The following is a 16649-nucleotide window of genomic DNA, read 5'->3' as shown; positions in this document are numbered from 1 at the left end:
ATAGAGGCTGTGAGTGGGAGAGGACTGGATCCGGGCCGAGATTACTGAGTGGTCCGTCTGAATGTTGGACTACAGCAGAGAGAGTTAAAGAGAAAGAGAGAGAGAGAGAGAGAGAGAGAGAGAGGAGAGGAGAGAGAGAGAGAGAGAGAGAGAGAGAGAGAGGAGAGAGAGAGATGAGAGAGAGAGAGAGGGAGAGAGAGAGAGAGAGAGAGAGAGAGAAAGCGAGAGAGAGAGAGAGAGAGAGAGAGAGAGAGAGAGAGAGAGAGAGAGAGAGAGAGAGAGAGAGAGAGAGAGAGAGAGAAGAGAGAGAGAAAGCGAGAGAGAGAGAGAGAGAGAGAGAGAGAGAGAGAGAGAGAGAGAGAGAGAGAGAGAGAGAGAGAGAGAGAGAGAAATAAATATAAGTGGTGTGTGGACTACGGTTATACTCTTGAAATACAGTGCATGACCATTGTCTTCTCTCCATTACTCTTTCAACTCTCTCAATCTTACTTCATCCATTATTCTCCCAATTTCTGAAACTCTACCTTTCCAATCCTGTCAACCCTGTCAACCCTATCAACCCTGCCAACCCTGTCAACCCTATCAACCCTGTCAACCCTGTCAACCCTGCCATCCCTGTCAACCCTGCCACCCCTGTCAACCCTGCCATCCCTGTCAACCCTAAAACCCTGTCAACCCTGTCAACCCTGTCAACCCTGTCAACCCTGTCAACCCTGCCAACCCTGTCATCCATGTCAACCCTGCCAACCCTGTCAATCCTGTCAACCCTGTCAACCCTGTCAACCACTTTCTGTTAGTCTTTGACTTTGTTCCTCTCTTACTCTCTGTCTGACCTGTTCCTCTTTGATGCGTTCATTGATCTTGGTGGTGGCGTCTTGGTGGCTCGGAACAGGCTAATCACGCTGGCGTTCTCCGGGTCCAGCATATTCCCATTCACATCCCGCACCACCAGGTCCAACTCCAAGATCCTGGAAGGGAGGAAGGGAGGAGGAGGAGGAGATTATGGAAGAGAAAGAAAGGTCTCTCCCTCAGCCAGATGCAGATATGGAGTTTCTCAAATGAGAATGATCTATTTAAGTGATTCAGTAGTGGTTATATGGGCCATACTTGTTGCCATAGTCGATCTTGGAAGTGACTTTCTGTTTGAGCTCCTTGAACTCATCGCTAGGCAACGTGCCAGACAGGAGCTGGGAACGCCATTCCATCAAATCCCACATCAGCCCTTGGACCTGCACCACACGGCTCTTCTTATTGGCCTAGGGAGAGAGAGACCTTGTTACACACACATGTGCACATACACATATACCAAACACACACAAACACTTTGTGTCGGGTGTTTACCACGTAGAGCTGTTTCCAGATGCTACCCCACTCCCTCAGAGTGGTGGTCACCTCCTTCACTAGGGGCATCTCTGCTGACAATACCACCTCCTGGTCCCTGTGGAAGAAATATCACATATTACTCACACACATACACACACACTGTACACACTCACACACACACACAGGTAAGCATATGACACTGACACACACTCACATCACTCACCCTCGCTTTTCAATGATGACCTTCTTCAGCTGCACTATGCTGGCTGGGAACACTCCCTGTGAGGATAAGGAGGGAGAGGGGAGAGAGGTTGATAGGGAGGTAGAGTTGGGGGAGAGAGTATGTAGAGAGATACTTGCTCACATCCAAACGTACTATCCTGTCTTCAACTGTCCAGCTGTGTCTTACCTGTCGATCCTTGTTCCTGACCAGGTAGCCTTTATACCAGCCTGCAACCAGAAAACACAGGATACAGTCACAACACAGGATACAATATCCCACATTATTCTCAGTTTCTATCCCATATTATCCTCAGTTTACATTCCACATTAATCCCAGTTTTCATCCCATATTATTCCCAGTTTACATCCCAACATTATTCTCAGTTTCCATCCCACATTATTCCCAGTTTACATCCCACATCATTCCCAGTTTACATCCCACATTATTCTCAGTTTACATCCAGACATTATTCCCAGTTTATATCCAGACATTATTCCCAGTTTACATCCCAGTTTACATTCCCAGTTTACATCCACATTAGTCCCAGTTTACATCCCATGTTTTTCTCATTTTCCATCCCACATTATTCCCAGTTTCCATTCCACAATATTCCCAGTTTCCATCCAACATTAATCCCAGTTTACATCCCACATTATTCCCAGTTTACATCCCACATTATTCCCAGTTTACATTTACATTTTACATTTTAGTCATTTAGCAGACGCTCTTATCCAGAGCGACTTACAGTTAGTGAATACATATATATATATTTTTTTATACTGGCCCCCCGTGGGAATCGAACCCACAACCCTGGCGTTGCAAACGCCATGCTCTATCAACTGAGCTACATCCCTGCCGGCCATTCCCTCCCCTACCCTGGACGACGCTGGGCCAATTGTGCGCCGCCCATGAGTCTCCCGGTCGCGGCCGGCTGCGACAGAGCCTGGATTCGAACCAGGATCTCTAGTGGCACAGTTAGCACTGCGATGCAATGCCTTAGACCAGCCACTCAGGAGACCATCCCACATTATTCCCAGTTTACATCCAGACATTATTCACAGTTTACATCCAACATTATTCCCAGATTACTTTCAGACATTATTCAAAGTTTACATCCCACAATATTCCCAGTTTACATCCCACATTATTACCATCGCAGGTCTCCTGGATGTGGACCGTGTCCCCAATCTCCAGAGAAAGCTGCTTCACTCCAAGGCCAATGAAATTCCACATTACTAGGGGAGACACAGAGAGATGACCAATGAAATGATACATCACTAAGAGACACAAAGAGGTGACCAATGAACTTCCACATGAGAGACGGTCATACAGTGTACTGCAGAGAGAGACCCTAAAACAGAGAGAACATAACAGAAACCAATACATTAGCTTTTGTTTTCACTCGAAGAAAAGGGGAGGGAGGGGATAGTATGTTGGGTTTTGTTTTGCTTGTTGGAGGGCGAGGTATTTTCACTATTATTCTTAGATTTATATATCCTTGTTCCTCATGTGATATATGTTTGTACAACAGAGGAGGCTGGTGGGAGGAGCTATAGGAGGACGGGAATGGAATAAATGGAACGGAGTCAAACATATGGTTTCATTTATACCATTCCAGACGATCTCATTCCAGACATGCGACCGTCCTCCTATAGCTCCTCCAACCAGCCTCCACTGTTGTACAACTATGTCAATAATTGTGTGCCCTCTTTATATTGGCAAACGTCAGCCTCGAAACCTTAATGACTTGGAGAAGATCTGCAATGAGGAGTGGGACAAAATCCCTCCTGAGATGTGTGCAAACCTGGTGGCCAACTACAAGAAACGTCTGACCTCTGTGATTGCCAACAAGGGTTTTGCCACCAAGTACTAAGTCATGTTTTGCAGAGGGGTCAAATACTTATTTCCCTCATTAAAATGCAAATCAATTTATAACATTTTTGACATGCGTTTTTCTGGATTTTTTGTTGTTATTCTGTCTCTCACTGTTCAAATAAACCTACCATTAAAATTATAGACTGATCATTTCTTTGTCAGAGGGCAAATGTACAAAATCAGCAGGGGATCAAATACTTTTTTCCCTCAATATATATATATATATATATATATATTTATATTTTATGCGCTACCGTTCAAAAGCTCCTCTAACCAGAATAGAAAGAGGAGTGGGAGGCCCCAGTGCACAACTGAGCAAGAGGACAAATACATTAGAGTGTCTAGTTTGAGAAACAGACGCCTCACCGGTCCTCAACTGGCAGCTTCATTAAATAGTACCCGCAAAACACCAGTCTCAACGTCAACAGTGAAGAGGCGACTCCGGGATGCTGACCTTCTAGGCAGAGTTGCAAAGAAAAAGCCATATCTCAGACTGCCCATCTTAATCTTTTATTTTTATTGGCCAGTCTGAAATATGGCTTTTTCTTTGCAACTCTGCCTAGAAGGTCAGCATCCCGGAGTCGCCTATGGAATATGGAATCATGTAGTAACCAAAAAAGTGTTAAACAAATCAAAATATATTTTATATTTGAGATTCTTAAAAGCAGCCAGCCTTTGCCTTGATGACAGCTTTGCACACTCTTGGCATTCTCTCAACCAGCTTCACCTGGAATGCTTTTCCAACATTGTTGAAGGAGTTCCCAAATATGCTGAGCACTTGTTGGCTGCTTTTCCTTCACTCTGCCGACCGACTCATCCCAAACCATCTCAATTGGGTTGAGGTCAGGGTATTGTGGAGGCCAGCTCATCTGATGCAGCACTCCATCACTCTTCTTCTTGGTAAAATAGCCCTTAAACAGCCTGGAAGTCTGTTGGGTTATTGTCCTGTTGAAAAACAAATGATAGTCCCACTAAGCCCAAACCAGATGGGATGGCGTATCACTGCAGAATGCTGTGGTAGCCATGCTGGATAAGTGTGCCTTGAATTCACCCACACTGCGTCTCACAAAGACATGGCGGTTGGAACCAAAAATCTCCAATTTGGACTCCAGACCAAGGACAAATTTCCATCGGTCTAATGTCCATTGCTTGTGTTTCTTGGCCCAAGCAGGTCTTTTCTTCTTATTGGTGTCCTTTAGTAGTGGTTTCTTTGCAGCAATTGGACCATGAAGGCCTGATTCACACAATCCCCTCTGAACAGTTTATGTTGAGATATGGCTGTGACGTGAACTCTGTGAAGCATTTATTTGGGCTGCAATTTCTGAGGCTGGTAACTCTAATGAACTTATCCTCTGCAGCAGAGGTAACTCTGGGTCTTCCATTCCTGTGGCGGTCCTCATGAGAGCCAGTGTCATCATGAAGCTTGATGGTTTTTGCGACAGCACTTGAAGAAACTTTCAAAGTTCTTGAAATGTTCCGTATTGACTGACCTTCATGTCTTAAAGTAATGATGGACTGTCATTTCTCTTTGCATATTTGAGCTGTTCTTGCCATAACATGGACTTGGTCTTTTACCAAATAGGGCTATCTTCTGTATACCCCCCTAACTTGTCACAACACAACTGATTGGATCAAACACATTAAGAAGGAAAGAAATTTCACAAATTAACTTTTAAGAAGGCACACCTGTTAATTGAAATGCATTCCAGGTGACTACCTCATGATGCTGGTTGAGAGAATGCCAAGCGTGTGCAAAGCTGTCATCAAGGCAAAGGGTGGCTATGTGAAGAATCTCAAATAGAAAATATATTTTGATTTGTTTAACACTTTTTTAGTTACTACATGAGTCCATATGTGCTATTTCATAGTTTTATGTCTTCACTATTATTCTACAATGTAAAAAATAGTAAAAATTAAGAAAAAACATTGAATGAGTAGTGGTGTCCAAACTTTTGACTGGTAGTGTATATATACATCTTGTTCATCAGTAATAATATGGCTGTACACTGTGTTCCATGTTTCTGGTGTTTTATAGGTCTGTGTACACATGATGTTAGAAACACTACTGTGCTGCTACTGTATTTGTGAAACTTCATGCTACTTCCTCCCTCCTACACTTCCTGTGTTTTCAATCTAACTCGATCACAATGATACATTTTACCTTTCATATTCAATATTATTGTGCATATTGCATCAGGGTTGAGCTATTTCAAACAATTTGCTCTTTAAAGCCAAGCAGGTCAATCAATAGATTATCCATGATAACGACAAAGCCTAAACATTCTCTCCTTCGCATAAACATATTGATCTGCATAGCTGGGTTTCTATTTGCTGCAGTAGTTCTACAATGCATTAGAAGCTGATGATGTTTATGAAAAGTGACAGTGATAGAATTGGTCTTCTGATTAGGAAAGGTACACAAATTGAACCACTGCCATCATGTGTCAAGTGCTTCCTGACAGCCGTGTCACAGAGACAATGTCTGATTCAGCCATTAAAACACTCTGGGCAGCCATTTTATTTATCTTAACACAGAGGTCTATCAGTGATCTCTACCTCATCTCTCTACCTCATGACTTTGCAGGCATAGTCACACTGACAGAGTCACAATGTAAGAGTCTGTTAGCTGACACCTGCCCACATCCTGTCATGGAGAAAGTGAGGGCGATGGGCCCATCACCCTCTGCAAACACACACACACGGAGGCCTGCACAGGTGATCGTGGATTACTTACCTACGCCATACCGCTCCGTGGTGGTCCTCATCCAAGGAGCCATGACTGCTTCTCTTGTCTCCCTCTCTCTCTCGTTCTCTCTCTTTGGGTGTCTGAGATACGTTTTCCACTCTACCTCTCACTTCTGCATTTTGTTCTGTATATGAAAGCAGAGAGCTCCTCCCCCTCTCCTTCCTTCCTTCCTCTTCTCTTTCTCTTCTCTTCCTCTCTTCACAGTTCTCACAGGGGAACTGTCTAGTTAGTTGTGTAGTTGTGCATCTATGGGCCTGTTCACTGACTGTGACTCTACATCTGACCTTAGTCTGAACAATGAACCTGTTCTCAATGAGTGGCCGATGGGCAGCATTCAAATGGGCAGTGTTTAAATTGAAGTGAGGAAGTGTTCTCGTCTAAAGTCACAAATTGTCTTATTAACTTGTTGGACACCTATCTGGAATACAATTTTCAAATGCACTCTGAATAAATCTGAATAATAGACATAGAATGCTTGATACAAGTCAACACAACAAACTTGGCAATATGTTTCCGCTCCTCCATGGACCGCTCTCGTAAAAACCCCAGCTGCTCTTATCGCTCCTCCTTCCCCTTCGCTGATGGAAAGACCAGACAGCTGTAACCAGCCCTGTATGTTAAAAAGCTTGTGCCATTCTACTCGCTGTGAATGTAGCTTACTACAACACCAGTGACTCATTATGAGTGATGGAGTGTAATACAGATGTGTAGTTTCCTTACTTATCCACTAGAGGGTGGTAGACATTACATTTTACAAGAGGTCACGTTATAGACCAGCTGCATAGCACAAGCATACTTTTGCTTTTCAGAAAACACATGAGAACTCGATACCTATAAATAAATGATAAACAAACTATCGTCAAATGTATTTCTGTTTGATCGCTCTCGCCCACAGTCCACAGCATCCTCGGTCCACAGTATGCATCCTAGGTCCATTACGCCCCTGTCGCTGTGGAAACAGAATGGACAGAGGCTATAGCAGAAGACCTCATCTTTCTAATTGACAGACATGAAACCACAATGGAACACACCAAGAGACTGTGTGTCTGTGTGTGTGTGTGTGTGTGCGTGTGTGCGTGTGTCTGTGTGCGTGTGTGTGTCATTTACTGGTCACACACACACACACAAATACGTGCACACACACACAAACGCACACAGACACGCAAGCACAATTGCACTCATTTATAATCATTTATAATGTCACCTAGCCACCCTAACTAGCAACCCTGTTCAGACCTTTTTTTTCAGTGTGTGTGTTATGTTCTGTATGAGTATTTGTTTGAGAACTCCCAACATGACCTTGTGGAAACAGTTTGTATGGATCCACATGTTTAACAACGATGTTCCATACCATTCTTCACTCCCGTAAGGACACTCTGTATTGTGCCGGTGCGAGCTCCAGAAGCAGGACCCCCTGGACAGGATGCTAGTCTATCTCAGGGCCTTACCCTGAGTGCCAAGCAGAGATGCATCAGGTCCCATTTTTACACTCTTTGTTATGACTCAGCAGGGGATTTAACTCCCAACTTTCCAATCTCATGGTGGACACTCTAACCAAAAGACCACTGGTCTAACTCTCTGAAAATTGTGCAGTTAAACAGGCTGGGGTCATGAACTCCTGTCAGCTTTTAAAGTTAATCCATGAAACATTACCATATACTTGGCCTTGTATGGTCTTTTACCAGACAGGAAGACACACAGCTACAAAAACACACATGCACATGCACTCACAGGGTTGGATGGATTACATGACAATGAAAGTAATTAGTAACGTAATCCATTGGATTACTCGAAATGAGTAAAGTAATCTGATTACTTTTGGATTAATTCCTTGGTTAGCCAGCATCTGCCTCGTCAGTTTATGCTGCAGACCGATCAGCTCCCTCTCTAACTCTGCCCACCCAAGAATCCTTGGGCAAGTGCTGGCTTAACTTTCTGCTGCATCTTCTTGATTAAAGGTAATCACTGCTAAAAGGTCAGCGTTACTGTCAAGTTACAGGGAAAGCTTTCCCGACCATCAATATTTTATTGTGAAATGATAGGCCTACACCAAGCCACCAAACAGACTGTGGCCAGTAAAAGAGGTAATAGTCACATTAACGTGTTACAGGAGGGGGTTGCAGATCCGGAACAACCCACTAGGTGTCCTCCTCTGACAACCTTAGGCACCTCCTCACTCACAGTCTGGACTAATCATGATCCTATTGGTGTCACCTGTGTCTACCTGTTCACCTGTGTATTTATGCCCTCACTGCCCTGTGTTCCCTTGCTCAGTTTTCTCTGCTAGTTTCTCAATGCCAAGCACTACGAATCAGTATCTGATCGTGAGACGTATGTACAGGTACTTGAGAAGTGTTCTCCCTGTTTCATTGTTGTTTCAGTCGTAGTTAGTATTTCGTATTTTTGCTGTCAGCCTGTTTTTGGAGTCCATTATTCTGTATCCTGGTTTTGGGACCACCAGTAAAAATCCTTGTTTCACCATCTCTGCCTACTGCCTACTGTCTATCCTGCACCGCACCTGGGTCACACCTCACACCAACCCTTACATGAATGTCTGACCCACCTTTAACAGAACAGTCTGCTATGATAAAGCCTTCAACATGAATGTCTGACCCACCTTTAACAGAACAGTCTGCTATGATAAAGACTTCAACAGACACATGGAACAGATACAAGAGAAACTGATTATTTAATGAGTTGGATGATTAATTGTGCAAATATTCTGAATGTAGACTTTTCAAGGTTTGCAAAAACCCTTAGATCTGTCTTCAAAGACAGACATGTAGATTGAAGTATACTATTTTCCACTGAAACAAAATATTTAGCAGAGTAAGCAGCTCTGTGTGTGTGTGTGATACGTTATCACCTTGACCTAAAAACAGGAGGGAGGCAGAAACCTTGTGACTCAAGGAGGAAAGAGGGTGGAGTTTACAGGTGTGTGGCACCAGGTGGGCTGGAGAGAGGGAGGGAGACAGGTGGGCTTGGAGAGAGGGAGGGAGACAGGTGGGCTTGGAGAGAGGGAGGGAGACAGGTGGGTCTGGAGAGAGGGAGGGAGACAGGTGGGTCTGGAGAGAGGAAGGGAGACAGGTGGGTATGCAGAGAGGGAGGGAGAGAGGTGGGCTTGGAGAGAGGGAGGGAGACAGGTGGGTCTGGAGAGAGGGAGGGAGATAGGTGGGTCTGGAGAGAGGGAGGGAGACACGTGGGTCTGGAGAGGGAGGGAGAGAGGTGGGTCTGGAGAGAGGGACGGAGACAGGTGCGCTTGGAAAGAGGGAGTGAGACAGGTGGGTCTGGAGAGAGGGAGGGAGACAGGTGGGTTTGGAGAGAGGGAGGGAGACAAGTGGGTCTGGAGAGAGGGAGGGAGACAGGTGGGCTTGGAGAGAGGGAGGGAGACCGGTGGGCTTGGAGAGAGGGAGGGAGACAGGTGAATCTGGAGAGAGGGAGGGAGACAGGTGGGTCTGGAGAGAGGGAAGGAGACAGGTGGGGTGATCGGGTGACATAGATATGTGTTTGTAGGAGAACCCATACGTAGGGAAGAGTAATGACGCATGGATACTTTGGATACAAAACATGCTGTGGTAGAGACAGCAACCGTCACAGACAGATAGAGAAAAAGAGAGCTGGGAAAAGGTTGAATAAAAGTTTGCTAGGGAATGCAAGACAGAGAGAAACAGATGAAAATATCTAACACAGAACCAGACCCAGAGGGATATGATTCCAGAGAGAACAACACTGAAAACTAAAAAAATGTAATGTCAGTAAAAATACACAACCACAGTCTATCTGAGACTCCTTAAAACAACCCAGTACAGAACACTGCCATCCTCCTTAAGAGTCCTGGGGCAAATGTCTAATAATGACACTCTTTTCCACCTATGGTGAGCTTTGGTGAAAAGTAGTATGAACAAACAAAAAAGTAGTACTATATGAGGAATCGGGTGTCATTTGAGAGGCAGACCTTGTCTCAGAGACTGAGAAGGATAGCATACACGCTAGCGTGGAAATTAACATGGGGGTGAGTTATAAAACAGTACTGTGGCTAATTCAGATCTGTATGCTAACTGGCATCTTGTTTTTAAAGGCTCCCCTATTAGAAGTGACAGCTTGTTTACCATGCAGTGTGAACAAGTATGAAAATAAATCATAAATTGCATATGCAAGTGATTAATAAAGTGAGCGAGACAGAGAGAGAGAGAGAGAGAGAGAGAGAGAGAGAGAGAGAGAGAGAGAGAGAGAGAGAGAGAGAGAGAGAGAGAGAGAGAGAGAGAGAGAGCAAGGGAAAGTGACTCATACATACACACACGATGAATGAGCTTTTGGTTTCTGTCCAGTCTCACAGAGTAGAGCAGAGGAGAGGAGAGAAGAGAAGAGGCAGCTGAAACAAAGCAAGAGTTAGAATACCACTGAAACTGAGGTAAGTTTGACCCTCTTTCTTATTATAATGACAGTCAACTTGTGTACATTTGTAAAGGTGACCTCAGATCTGTACTCACACTGGTAACAAAAACTCTAACCTATTAAACAGTCCAATTCTCACACAGCACTCCCTCGGGAGATTAATACATAAATGCCTTTGCTATCAAGACCTGTCTTGCCAGAGTTCATAAGCCATTAATAGGTGATGTGTTCTGAAGCTTATTAATAATGACTCTGACTCTGTCCCAGACTGACCTCTGACCTCTGTCCCAGACTGAGCTCTTTGAATGTATTTTGAACTGACTCAGCCACTCGTACAAGTAGCCTGCAATTTACTGGGAACACAATGAAACAGGGGTCACCAAATCTCCTTGAAACAGGGAACGAGTGAAACCTGACTGATCTGTTTGTGTTTCTACTTTAGACAACTGTTGGTTAAAAGTAGAATTAGATAGGATGTGGCTAAAACAGAAACCAACACATCTGGTTACTAGGCTAACTGATCCCCTTGGTTAAAAGCAGAATTAGATAGGATGTGGCTAAAACAGAAACCTACACATCTGGTTACCAGGCTAACTGATCCCCATAATATGTTTATTTTATGTCATATAATATAGATTATATTTCTATGTTTATACTGACCACTCACAGACACACTGATGATAGTTTGTAACAGAAGACAAAGAGGATTTGGACCACACAGAGATACAGTACCTATAGCCCATGTGGATTAGGTTTGAATGTAATGTCTCCCACCACCATGCTCTCTCTCACTCATCATGGGAGCACCAATAGATTAAAGACTACACTAGTCACACGTATCATTGGACCGTGTGAGAAATTTGTTTTATGATTGCTGCAACATCATTGTGGTGGAAGTCAGACGTGTGTGTCTGAAGGAAATAGAGAACAAAGATAGAGATATAGACAAAAAGAGTGAGCGAGACAGAGAGATCAAATAAACATATATATATATATATATATATATATATATATATATATATATATATATATATATATATATACATTTTTGTTCTTTTGATGTGTAGAGGGGGCATCAAAGTTACTCCTGAAGTATTTGTTTTTCCATATGTGCAGAATCTGGAAGGAAAACAATCTCTCTAACTTGACTATCAACATAAGAATGTGACCATATGTCTCAGTTTGGCAAACCTTTAAGCCCAAACACTTACAAAACTATGTTTAGCTCTGGATCAGAATGTTTGTTTCTCAATTTCTTTACTTCTACGTAATCACTACATATTAGAGAAGTCAGGAACCAATATTTAATTTACTTGCATGGATGGCTTACAACACAGGCCTACAACATATGCTTGTGTAAATCAAATCAAATCAAATAAAACGTTATTTGTCAAATGTGCCGAATACAATGAAATGCTTACTTACAAGCCCTTAACCAACAATGCAGTTCAAGGAAGAGTTTACTAAATAAACTAAAGTAAAAAATAATGAAAAGTAACACAATAAAATAACAATAACGAGGCTATATACAGGAAGTACCGGTGCCTAGTCAATGTGCGGAGGTACAGGTTAGTCGAGGTAATTTGTACATGTAAGTAAGGGTAAAGTGACCATACATAGATAATAGACAATGTAAATAGTCCGGGTGGCCATTTGATTAATTGTTCAGCAGTCTTATGGCTTGGGGGTAGAAGCTGTTAAGGAGCCTTTTGGTCCTTGACTTGATGCTCCGGTACTGCTTGCCGTGCGGTAGCAGAGAGAACTGTCTATGACTTGGGTGACTGGAGTCTTTGACAATTTTTTGGGCTTTCCTCTGACACCGCCTAGTATATAGGTCCTGGATGGCAGGAAGCTTGGCCCCAGTGATGTACTGGGCCATACGCATTACCCTCTGTAGCGCCTTACGGTCAGATGCCAAGCAGTTGACATACCAGGCAGTGATGCAACCAGTCAGATGCTCTCGATGGTGCAGCTGTAGAACTTTTAGAGGATCTGGCGACCCATGCCAAATCTTTTCAGTCTCCTGAGGGGGAAAAGTTGTTGTCGTGCCCTCTTCACGACTGTCTTGGTGTGTTTGGACCATGATAGTTCATTGGTGACGTGGACACCAAGAAATTTGAAACTCTCGACCCGCTACACTACAGCCCCATCGATGTTAATGGGGGCCTGTTCGGCACTCCTTTTCCTGTAGTCCACGATCAGCTCCTTTGTCTTGCTCACATTGAGGGAGATGTTGTTATCCTGGCACCACACACTGACTTCCTCCCTATAGGCTGTCTCATTGTTGTCGGTAATCAGGCCTACCACTGTTGTGTCATCAGCAAACTTAATGATGGTGTTGGAGTCGTGTTTGGCAACGCAGTCGTAGGTGAACAGGGAGTACAGGAGGGGACTAAGCACGCACCCCTGAGGGGCCCCAGTGTTGAGGATCAGCGTGGCAGACGTGTTGCTGCCTACCCTTACCACCTGGTGGTGGCCCGTCAGAAAGTCCAGGATCTAGTTGCAGTGGGAGGTGTTTAGTCCCAGGGTCCTTAGCTTAGTGATGAGCTTTGTGGGCACTATGGTGTTGAACGCTGAGCTGTAGTCAATGAACAGCATTCTCACATAGGTGTTCCTTTTGTCCAGGTGGGAAAGGGCAGTGTAGAGTGCGATTGAGATTGCGTCATCTGTGAATCTGTTGGGGCGGTATGCGAATTGGAGTGGGTCTAGAGTATTCGGGATAATGCTGTTGATGTGAGCCATGACCAGCCTTTCAAAACACTTCATGGCTACCGATGTGAGTGCTAGGGGGCAGTAATAATTTAGGCAGGTTACCTTCGGCTCCTTGGGCACAGGGACTTTGGTGGTCTGCTTGAAACATGTAGGTATTACAGACTCGGTTAGGGAGAGGTTGAAAATGTCAGTGAAGACACTTGCCAGTTGGTCCGCGCATGCTTTGAGTACACATCCTGGTAATCCGTCTGGCCCGCGGCTTTTTGAATGTTGACCTGTTTAAAGGTCTTGCTCACATCGGCTACCGAGAGCGTTATCACACAGTTGTCCGGACCAGTGTGGTGTCAGACGAGAGGACAGGTTTCTAAAATTCAGGGGCTACTGATGCCACACAACAATACTACTCAGAGATACATCTGGGTCTAATGAGATGCACTAGCTAGTGTTGGACATAAAAAAGGACACGTACAGGATGCACTTGAGGATTTTTTTTTGCAAGTTAAGGGTTACATTTACATTTAAGCCATTTAGCAGACGCTCTTATAGTTAGTGAATGCATACATCTTTTTTTTTAAAGTTTTTTTTATACTGGCCCCCCGTGGGAAACGAACCCACATCCCTGCCGGCCAAACCCTCCCCTACCTTGGACGACGCTGGACCAATTGTGCACCGCCCATGGGTCTCCCGGTGGTGGCCGGCTGCGACAGAGCCTGGAATCGAACCAGGATCTCTAGTGGCACAGCTAGCACTATGATGCAGTGCCTTAGACCACTGCGCCTCTCAGGCAAATCCCTTGTTAAGAACAGTGGGAGGCTCCTCAGAAGAGGAAGGGGAATTTCATAAAAATAAAAATGGTAAAACATTTAAAAAAGTTATACTTTTTAGATAAAACTATACTAAATAATTGATTAAAATACACAGTTTTGCCATGAAGGTCTATAGTAGCCTCAACAGCACTCTGTGGGGTAGCACCATGGTGAAGCCGGAGAACAGCTAGTTTTCGTCCTCCTCTGGTTACATTGACTTCAATACAAACCCTAGAAGGCTCATGTTTCTCACCCCCTTCCATAGACATCCTCCAACCTATCAGAGCTCTTGCAGCATGAACTGACATGTTGTCAACCCAATCAAATGATCAGAGAATGAATCTAGCACTGAAAGTATAAGCTACAGCTAGCTAGCACTGCAGTGCTTAAAATATTGTGAGTAGCTGACTCAGAGAGCGAAAGACAATAGTTGAACAGTTTTGAACAACTTCATTTCTTCCTAAATGAAGGAGAAGAAAGAGAGAGAGAGAGAATATTTCGTTTTTTTTCGTTGAAGAATTGGTCGGACTTCAAAAGCACTTGAACACAATCAAGTTGGATGTATGACTTCCCACATCTTAAGTTTCCCACTTCCCACGAGCACATGAATGCCCCAAAAGTAATTGTCCTGTCACAGTGTATACACAGACCTCCCCAAAGGACTAAACAAATTCTTATACTGTCTCAATATTCTCTCTCACTAATAATAACAGGTCACATATTCTGCTTAAGTACGTCATATAAACTCATCTCTGTATGACAGATCAACAATATGTCTTGGAAGATGAGAAATGTGTGGGAAACTGGAAATAGAGTATTGGCCTGTGTATCATAACAAGCTCTAGTGACCGCAGGTGTGGCTGATTCTCTGTGTATCATGGAGAGTAGCCATTTTGTGTCTTACTACTACAGGTGAGAATAACGATCTGTGTCAGTGGCGTCAGCCATTGTGGGTCAGTTTACATTAACGCAACTGTTGCGTGTCCGACTGTCCGTATCACGTTCTACATTGTATTGCAGTGTTGTAATCATATCTTAGGCAATCATATCGTACGCCTTCTCTCTCAAATTCCAACACACACCCATCAAATACTGAAGTCAAATCAATGCAGAAATACACATAGAGAAATGTGTACACCATAGTTCCTCAAATACACAGACATACACACACACCCCTCTGTGACCTGTCTGTGGGAAGGCAGTCTGGTGTGGGGGTATGTCAGGCAGATATGGACATACACTATGGGAAGGAAGCTTTGCCAAGAGTCCTCCAATAAAAAAGTGGAGTCCGACCTGTGTGTGCATGTGTGTGTTCGGTAGAGAGATATGTGATCACCGGCGACAATGACACAGCCTACAGGGAGGAGGTCAGTGACCTGCCAGGACAACAACCTCTCCTTCAATGTTAGTAAGACCAAGGAGCTGATCGGGGACTACAGGAAAGGAAGGGGGGGGGGGGGCTTCAAGTTCCTCTGTGTCCAAATCATTAAGGACTTAATATGGTCCACAGACATACAAACAGTCATATCTTCAGAAAGTTCTACAGCAACACCATTGAGAGCATCTTGACTGGATGCATCACCGCTTGGTATGGCAACAGCACCGCTCTCAATCGCATGGCGCCTACAGAGGGTAGTGCGTACGGCCAAAATCCCGAGCTACCCGGACTATTTACATTGACCCCCTTATTTTATTATTATTTATTCATATTTCTTGCACTGACTCTCTTGTACAGGCTCCATATACACTCACTGGACTCTAACAACACACTAACATATACTACACCAACACTCCAACACACACACACATACACACGAACACACACACACAACACACAAACACATGCATATTGACACCACACACACACACACATTCCTTCACACTCTTCACATACGCTGCTGCTACTCTGTGTTTATTATCTATCATAGTCACTTTACCCCTACCTACATGTACATATTACATCAATTACCTGGACTAACCTGTAACCCTGCACATTGACTCGGTACCAGTACCCCTTGAGTATAGCCTCATTACTGTTATTTTATTGTGTTACTATTTTTCCTTTAGTTTATTTAGCAAATTTTTCTTACTTACTTTTACTAATAATAATAATAATATAATACGCCATTTAGCAGACGCTTTTATCCAAACGACTTACAGTCATGCGTGCAAATTTTTTTTTTGTGTATGGGTGGTCCCGGGGATCAAACCCACTACCTTGGCGTTACAAGCGCCGTGCTCTACCAGCTGAGCTACAGAGGACCAAAAAACTGCATTGTTGGTTAATGGCTCGTAAGTAAGTCTTTCAGAGTAAGATCTACACCTGTTGTATTCGGTGCATGTGAAAATAAAATGTGATTTTGATTTGATTTGATTTGAACACATGTTGAATTGATTTGCTTTGATTTGCTTTATATTTTCTGATAGTGGAAGTACCTGCACTTGTAAGTATATTGATAAAGTTTTCCTTGCAGTATACAGGCCTTGGCACTTCGTTTTTTGGGGCTATCTAACTTTCTGTTGCTCTGTGTTTAGATGAAATTGTGACCTGAATGTTAAAGCCAGCTGA

General features: G+C 43.8%; 1 protein-coding gene across 2 annotated transcripts; it reads right to left on the bottom strand.

Annotated features, from left to right (window-relative positions):
* Positions 1–6244, bottom strand: LOC311105128 (dedicator of cytokinesis protein 2-like). 2 transcript variants are annotated; one of them, XM_084147151.1, is made up of 8 exons: positions 6156–6244; positions 2698–2781; positions 1733–1773; positions 1547–1602; positions 1342–1438; positions 1108–1256; positions 822–968; positions 1–69 (listed from the first exon to the last, which is right to left on the bottom strand). In XM_084147151.1, the coding sequence occupies exons 1-8, from the start codon at positions 6196–6198 to the stop codon at positions 42–44; spliced, it is 645 nt and encodes a 214-aa protein (XP_084003277.1). In that variant the 5' UTR covers positions 6199–6244; the 3' UTR covers positions 1–41. The 2 variants fall into 2 exon arrangements, with proteins under 2 accessions (XP_084003277.1, XP_084003278.1); XM_084147152.1 differs by having other exon boundaries at positions 834–968.
* Between the last annotated feature and the right edge of the window lie 10405 nt (positions 6245–16649).

The sequence above is a fragment of the Coregonus lavaretus genome (genome assembly GCF_964263955.1).
Source record: "Coregonus lavaretus genome assembly, chromosome: 29".
In the NCBI taxonomy this organism is placed as follows: domain Eukaryota; kingdom Metazoa; phylum Chordata; class Actinopteri; order Salmoniformes; family Salmonidae; genus Coregonus; species Coregonus lavaretus.
This window is presented reverse-complemented; position numbering and strand designations above follow the sequence as displayed.

What these genes read in the sequence shown, in the direction of transcription:
- LOC311105128 (XM_084147151.1), bottom strand. Translation starts at nt 6,198, where the DNA reads ATGGCTCCTTGGATGAGGACCACCACGGAGCGGTATGGCGTAG. An exon ending in CACGGAGCGGTATGGCGTAG is followed by an intron (nt 2,782 to 6,155) that starts GTAAGTAATCCA and finishes TGTCTCCCCTAG; the next exon opens with TAATGTGGAATTTCATTGGC. An exon ending in AAGATCGACTATGGCAACAA is followed by an intron (nt 969 to 1,107) that starts GTATGGCCCATA and finishes CCTCCCTTCCAG; the next exon opens with GATCTTGGAGTTGGACCTGG.